Source organism: Etheostoma spectabile, chromosome 15 (assembly GCF_008692095.1).
Source record: "Etheostoma spectabile isolate EspeVRDwgs_2016 chromosome 15, UIUC_Espe_1.0, whole genome shotgun sequence".
Lineage (NCBI taxonomy): Eukaryota > Metazoa > Chordata > Actinopteri > Perciformes > Percidae > Etheostoma > Etheostoma spectabile.
Genome location: NC_045747.1, coordinates 3,545,213 through 3,552,712, shown reverse-complemented (window position 1 = coordinate 3,552,712; position 7,500 = coordinate 3,545,213). Strand labels below are relative to the sequence as shown.

Below are 7,500 nucleotides of genomic sequence, written 5' to 3'. Positions count from 1 at the left end.
AATGTTTTAGCAAGCACCAAAAGGACCACCAGTGCCAAAATCATAAGAATTAAGAAAAATAGAAATTCAAATCTAAGCTAAGTGTGTTTGTCAGCAATTTACTAAACAACAAGCAGAACATTGACTTGAATAGGTGGGCTAATCTCAGTTTTATTGTCCAGAGTCTGGCTATACCGGTCTCTCGATGATTTTAACAGTAGTATTTCAATACTAATATTATTATTTAAGCCGTTTTTTAATTAAATTGGGGTTTCATTTACTCAAGCATAATAGCTCAAGCATTTTTGTTCATCAAATTGTCAGAAAAACAGGCAAACAATAGATTTCATTGCCTTTACTGTACACAAACCGATCTGACGGGCCGACTGACATTGCCAGTCATAGAGCCCAGCAGGGCTAAAATTACATTGAGGAAAAGTTAAAGAGAGTATAAAAACGGTTCCTGACAGATATTCCAATAATTTGTGATGTCAATGGTGCAGGTTTACAAGTTCCTCGATAAGAACTACGATCAGGTCCGCCAGGATGTCCTGGACCTGTTCATTCAGAGCAAAAACAAGGTGAGAGGGGAGGAGCATCTTCACATCACCATATGCATGAGTGGTTATCTTAATCAAATTTATCTGAACGTAAACAATTGTATTTAAATGTGTGAACGCATGTGTGTATTTGTGTGTGTCCAGATGGTGTCAAATCTCTTCCTGGTTCACGCAGAGGTCACGGGTCAGCAGAGAAGTGGTCACATGAGGAAGAGCAGCACGGTCACCAGAAAATACCAAGCTCCCACCGTCAGCAACAAGTTCCAACAGTCCCTGCTGGAGCTGGTGGAGAAGATGGAGAGGTAAAGCGGAGAGAAGCGAAGAAAATAATTGGCAGCACACAGTTGCTGTCTACAATTTCCTGAAAAATAATTATGAATAATAATAAAGCAGGAAATGTTGTTCACTTTTATTTTTTTGTCTCAGGTGCAACCCTTATTTTGTCCGCTGCATTAAGCCAAATAATATGAAGGTAGATTTTTCTACTGATGACACTGATCATTTGCATGCATGAGTTCAGTCACACTGTATCCTGACCCTGTTTTTCACATGCGCTTACATCTGTGTTCAGCAACCAGGTGTATTTGAGGAGGACCTGGTCAGCAGCCAGCTAAGACACTCAGGGGTCCTGGAGACCATTAGGATCCGTAGAGAGGGGTATCCTGTCAGAATGCCATTTTACAACTTCCTATTCAGGTAAAGAGTAGTCTCGCTTTGCCAGACCCTTCTCCAAAGCACGCTGAAGAAGGGTCTGGATACTGCACATACCATTCGGGGATGGGAGGAAAACATGCTCTGGTTTATTGGCATTTCTTTAAACCGATCAGAATCGTCATGGGCGGTGCTAAACTCCGCACAGAGCCGCTGCAAAATAGTCATGCGAGATAAAACTCAGATTGGACAGGTAGTCTAGCTAGCTGTCTCAATTTAACCTGCAGAGATCTGAGGAGCTGTCAACAATAGTCCTTGTAAATCCATAGAATTTAAAATTCCAACACAAAGAAAGAGGAAGGAAACGGAAAATACATACATCCGGCGGAGTTTCCTGCAACACCGGAACAATGCCAGAAGTGAAATGTGAAGGTTATAGACTAGGTAAGGAGTAATCATAGACGTGTGTAGGTCTTTGCGGTCATTCAATGGATGGTGGAAGAAACTTTTTTGAAGAAGCACTGGGTTGTTAGCATGGGAAGTTATAGCTAAAAAGTCTGAAATGATACAGAAAAGAGTGTCGCCTGTTGCAGCAGCCTGTCACATATAATCCAAACCATTTTACAATAGATCCTATTCCCTATTATTTTTTGTTTATCCATTATTTGTGTGTGTGTGTGTGTTTGTGTGTGTGTGTGTGTGCGTCACTGCGTCCAGAGTTTGGAGCCGCCCAAGACAATTGTGATTGGTTTAAAGAAATGCAAACAAACTCCTATACTATTTGTAGACTATATCTGTGGTATAGCCAGAAATTACTCCACAGCGCAGTGGAGATAGGTCTGGCAATGCGAGAATAAATGCAACACAATTTCCTGTACAATGAGTTCACACATCTTATTGTTTTTCTGTCAATCAACTTATCAATGAATTAACTAATGCTTCCAGTTCTAATGGAGATCTATTTGTATGCTTGTCTGCATATGTGCACGCAAAAATGTATGTGTATATTGTGTATGCATTTGTAATGTGAAGTGTTTGTGCGTGTGTGTGTGTGCATGTGTCATCCCCAGGTATAAGTCTCTGGTAGGGATACGAGAGCCTCCAGCAGCAAATGGAGAGAACTGTGTGATAATGCTCAGTAAACTGTGTCTTCTCAGACCAGGAGCATACCATGTTGGAGTCACAAAGGTGAGGCTCTCCTCTCATTTCTCCATTCTTATCCTTTCACACATTAAAGAAAATCAGCAATACATGCTAATCATGTGTGTGTGTGTGTGTGTGAATGGCAGTTTTTTCTGAAGGAGGATATCTACCAGTTGTTGGAGTCTAAGCGTGAACGCGCCCGTCACCTTGCTGCTCTCACCCTGCAGCGTTACACCCGGATGTTCTTCGTCAGGAAACGCTTCGTGGCCTTACGCAAGAAGATCATCGGGCTGCAGGCACAGTGCCGAGGCTTCCTCACAAGGTCGGCTTTTCCGCTACGGCCAGCTTCATAACTATCAACTGATTTGTGGATATCTACCAAGTAAAAAGCTTGATTAGTGGATTTAGTAGAAAAGCATTCATGTAAAGAAATTGTGGTACTTAAAATTAAAAAAAGACAGTCTGTTCATTCACCTTTTCCTATCTACATATGTATACAGTGGCAGTGAGAAAGACAAATACTGCTTCTAATGGTGAAAACATAGATTTTAAAACACCGGTATAATATGGTACTTTTTAAGAAACAGTATGTTATTTATATCACTGGTAGGCAAAATGAGTTCCTAAAGTTTCCGAAAAACAATATCTTTATATCATGGTCAGGAACAAACATGATGATTCTTTCAAATCGAACAGACTTATGCAAATCAATTTAAAAGAAAACGCAAAAGGCCCTTAAATTAAAACTGCATTGGATACAAAATGCTAATTATTTGGAAAACTACTGAAGCAAAGCCATAATAACACATTGTGACTTCTGTGACAAAATACTACTAAAGTTTGTCTCTTTGTATGTGTGAAAAAGCTTTCTCAGGAAATGGGATCAAAACTTGACGTTAGAAATGAGACGTGTTAATGGTGGTACTCCAATTCTTCATTCTGCCCTCCAGGAAGCACTATATGAAAATGAGGGAGAGTCTAGTTCGGTTCCGCTCTCTCGTCCACATGTATGTCAACCGCAAGCAATACATCAAGGTACATGAAGTCTGCTTTCAAAGGACAAAATTTCTCTTTTCATACTTGGGGAATGCAACCTCTCATACCCACATAAATCACTCAGGATGTTGAACATATTGCCCACTATTGTGATTGAAGTGAAAGTGTGCGGTGTGTTATTTCTCTGATCTGTTTGCAGAAGAAGTTTGAAGCCCAGAGGAAAGCTGAAGAGGATAGGAGGAAGAGAGAGATGGTAAGATAGAAGTTTGGACAGGATAAGTAGCGTGTTCTTCTCTCATGCGACAAGAAGGAAGGTTTTGGCAGTCGGTCATTAGAGAATAAAAACAATAACTCTTTTAGGAGCTGACCAAGAGGGAGGTGGTGAACGTCACGCACTTGGTGATCCCTGCAGAGCTCGGCATGTTACTGCAGACAGCAGGAGGTGTGTACATGTCTGTATGCCCGTCGTCCTGTTTGTGAAGCCCACATTAGTGTGCACACATGTATCTTTCATGAATCGAATAGCCAAGCAAGCACTTTGCTTTAGCCCTCTTAATGTGTCTCATCTCATCGGCACTCACAGAAGAGAGGGACAATTGATAAAGACACCATAAAGGATATCAGTTTAAATCTGGTTACCTGCAACAGTTGCAAACTGGACTCCATGATCCTACAGAATACTGTACGTATGCTGGTTGACATGTTAATTCACGGTCCTCTCTCTCTCTCTCTCTCTCTCTCTCTCTCTCTCTCTCTCTCTCTCTCTCTCTCTCTCTTTCTAGTCAAGAGGGAGTTGCACTCAGACTGTCTGGCTCTGCTTCAGGCTCCTCATATCCAGGAAGAGGCTCAACTCACTCTGCCTCTGGACATCAACAACTACCCGTTTTATCGCTATGTGCAGATCCACTATAGGGTGAGAACAGTATATTTACAGTATTAAAGTCAGTTTCAGTCTATATAATATGTTCTTTAAAAATGCCTGTCAACTGTAGGTGGTTATTCATGTATTTTGAAAATCATGTAGTTATTGTGTCAGGTTCGTGTCAGGTTGTTGTACTTCCTCAAACAATTTAAATCATTTGTTGCTGTAGGAACCAAAGTTTGGGATGTTGAGTGCACCTCTCGAGTCACCGCTGACCCGTGTAGAGGAGGATCTGAGAAGAGAAGCTCTGGAGCTCTTCATCCTGGTAGGCTGACTCCATTTACTCATGTAACTGGCATTAATAATATTTCAGCACTGCACATCTGTCCTTTACAATTATACAGTTTTACACAGTTACACACTGCCACACTGTCTCTAGTTGTTCTTGGCGATTCCAGGATTTTTTAGTTGGGTGGCACAGGTGCGACCAATAATCAGTCGGGGGGGGAGGCATTTTTATCAGAAAACACCATAGAAATTCTACTTATAAATTTAAGAAATATTGGATAGGATAGAACAACACCATTTCATTCTGCATTTGCATTGTGTGCATTGTATATCCAAATGCAATACACATTTTCTATAGGCTCAGTATTCCACTTAAAAAAAAAACTGTTCCATGGTATTAGCATTTTGGATAGCCATCATGAAAACAGTAAATCACATTTTTCAGATTTACAGCACTCTAGCCCAATAGATTGGTGGAGGGCACCAAGGAAGGCCAATTATATGTCATGCGGTGCCGGTGTCACCCTGTGCCCCCTTTCTAGCCCCGCCCCTGTAGGTGCTTGCTGCCCATGTTCATCATCTTGTCCCTGCTTCTGTGTCGTTGTTTATGAAACAACTTTTTAAATGTAAAAAAAGAGTTAGTTAAGCTTTAAACAGTCAAATGATACTATGAATTAATAAAACACAGCTCTTAGTGGTCAGGACATTGGAGTTAGTTGTAATGTTTTCTGCCTTTTACTCTGCTTTCAGGTATTACGATTCATGGGGGACCCTCACCTGAACGGTGCGCAGGAAAACATGTTCGGGAATTACATCATCCAAAGGGGCCTGTCTTCTCCAGGGTTACAGGACGAGATCCTGGCTCAGGTCGTCAACCAGGTGTGGAGGAACGTTAACGCCGACAACGCTGAGAGAGGCTGGCTGCTGCTGCTGGCGTGTGTCTGCAGCTTCGCCCCGTCGCCCAAGATGGACAAATATCTACTGAAGTACGATATCATTTCTTACACGTGTACAGAAATCACATTGATGAAAATATGTATATGTACGTATTTTACACGCATTCACATGCTATTGGGTGTTGGGTAGTAATATGTAAGTAATAAAAAAGAAATAAAAAAAAACTATGTAGAAAAATATACATAACTGGAAAAAAAAATCTGACTAACAAAAACTTAAGAAAACAAAACTAACACAACTCAAAATAACTGTATGATTTCCTGTAATATTTCAAATGCAAGAGTGAAAATGTGGTTTAAAAAGTCATAGAAGTAGTGGCAGGTAGCACAAAATGAAACTTCAAGGTGCTGTGGGTAGGATTGCGATTTACAGCACACAGATCCAGGACTTGGCCAAAAAGTCGACAACTTCTCAGTCTTTCCCCCTTTCCACTAAAGCCTAAAACAGTCTCCTAAGCCCCGCCCTCCACAAGGGAGAATGAATGCGTGTGCATGAGCAGTGATTGGCAACCCCCCTGGCCTTGATTGGTGCATCCAAACAGGGAACGGTGGATTTTTGCAAACGCTATAGGCTGTAGGTGGTGCCAGAGGAGCCGGATTTTCTTTTTAAATTGCCTGCTTCATGTAGTTCTACTCGAACATATAGGGTCAGTTTCAGCAAATATGACAGAAAGTTAGTTTTACAAGGCTTACCTACTGCACCTTTAAGGAAAAAAAAATTACAAAATGATTGAAAATTCCTTTATACAAGTTATATGAAGTAATTAGTAAGTAATTCCTAAATGTAACAGAAAACATAGAAATACATGTGGTTGGAGGGGCAAAAGTTTAACCTCGGTTGTCCTTCTCTTCCAGGTTTGTATCTGACCACGCCCCTGCTGGTTGCCAGGCATTGCTGCAACACCGACTCATCCAAGCCAATCAGAAGACACAACTAGGCTCAGGCTCCCCCCCCGAGACTGCACGGACCTATCCGCTGTCGCTGCTGGAATGGACGGCCAATAGGAAGAAAGCTAATATGGTGTTGCAGGTGCACTGTTTTGACGGTAAGATGCACCCGTTAGATGCAATTTTTAACATCACACTGCGCAGTTCAAACTTCCCACACTGCCAACAGATGAAAGGCATTAACAAATATTTACAAAATGTACCGCTTTTAATTTTTCCCTTTACATTCAGTTTGTACAACAAATCTCTCAATTTATTTTCAAATAAGCACAGAAAAATGTCAGACTCATTGTAATAATAATGAAAGTAGTCTTTCTCAACTACAGTTGAGAACTCACGCCTCAAAGAAAAACAAGGAGAAGTGCATGGCAGAGACTGTTAGCATCACTCTTGTTGAGTGGAATCAATTACAGCCCTTTATCATCGATTATTCATTGCCAGTCAGCATTAGGTGATGGAACTACAGGGCTCTCAGGGTCTTTCAATTGCGCAGTTTATTGCAGTTTGCTTTGGTTTGATTTTATTTTTTAAAAAAAACACACAATGGAAAGAATATTTTTAAGATTCTTTGTTCATTTTCTCTGCAGGGCGATCATTTCTTTGTCCGGTCCATTCCTGGACCAGTGGAGAGGATTTAGCAGGGCACATACTGCGCCACAGGTGCTGAAATCTCATATAAACTGATTTATTTAGGGTAGTTCTTTTTTAGCTCATGATTCTGCTTGGATACATTATTTGTATTTGTAAATCACACTTTAATGAAACTGATAAATATTAATTTTACTGCAAAAACAAAATCCAAACCACTTGCAGGGGAGTGTTGGACTGGTGGAGGGGGAGTTCAATTCTGATGAGGGAGCACGGCCAGTGGGTGGAGTTAGCGGGTCACGACTATGTGATGGACCTGATTGCAGACCTGGAGCTTCCCACTGACTTCCCAAAGCAGAAGAGCTACTTCATCATCAGCACTGACGACCCAGCCGGAGTCCGGGCAAATGCCAGCATGTCAGTACACATAACACACACTATTACATGCATGTACAAATATGTGAAATGTAGCTATTTACACCAAAGAAATAAACTCTCCTCTCCTCTCCTCTCCTCTCCTCTCCTCTCC

The 7,500-nt window shown here is 41.2% G+C and overlaps 1 protein-coding gene across 1 annotated transcript in view; it reads left to right on the top strand.

Moving 5' to 3' along the window:
* The window catches only part of myo15aa (myosin XVAa), a 45,504-nt gene that overhangs the window by 19,872 nt on the left and 18,132 nt on the right, over nucleotides 1-7,500 (top strand). The window contains exons 17-31 of the mRNA XM_032537836.1: nucleotides 483-560; nucleotides 684-841; nucleotides 966-1,011; nucleotides 1,111-1,235; nucleotides 2,261-2,378; nucleotides 2,480-2,655; nucleotides 3,284-3,368; nucleotides 3,529-3,582; nucleotides 3,690-3,771; nucleotides 4,112-4,242; nucleotides 4,421-4,516; nucleotides 5,230-5,465; nucleotides 6,291-6,481; nucleotides 6,971-7,043; nucleotides 7,197-7,388. Coding sequence (XP_032393727.1) covers nucleotides 483-560; nucleotides 684-841; nucleotides 966-1,011; nucleotides 1,111-1,235; nucleotides 2,261-2,378; nucleotides 2,480-2,655; nucleotides 3,284-3,368; nucleotides 3,529-3,582; nucleotides 3,690-3,771; nucleotides 4,112-4,242; nucleotides 4,421-4,516; nucleotides 5,230-5,465; nucleotides 6,291-6,481; nucleotides 6,971-7,043; nucleotides 7,197-7,388 — 1,841 coding nt within the window. The remainder of the gene's footprint in view (nucleotides 1-482; nucleotides 561-683; nucleotides 842-965; nucleotides 1,012-1,110; nucleotides 1,236-2,260; nucleotides 2,379-2,479; nucleotides 2,656-3,283; nucleotides 3,369-3,528; nucleotides 3,583-3,689; nucleotides 3,772-4,111; nucleotides 4,243-4,420; nucleotides 4,517-5,229; nucleotides 5,466-6,290; nucleotides 6,482-6,970; nucleotides 7,044-7,196; nucleotides 7,389-7,500) is intronic.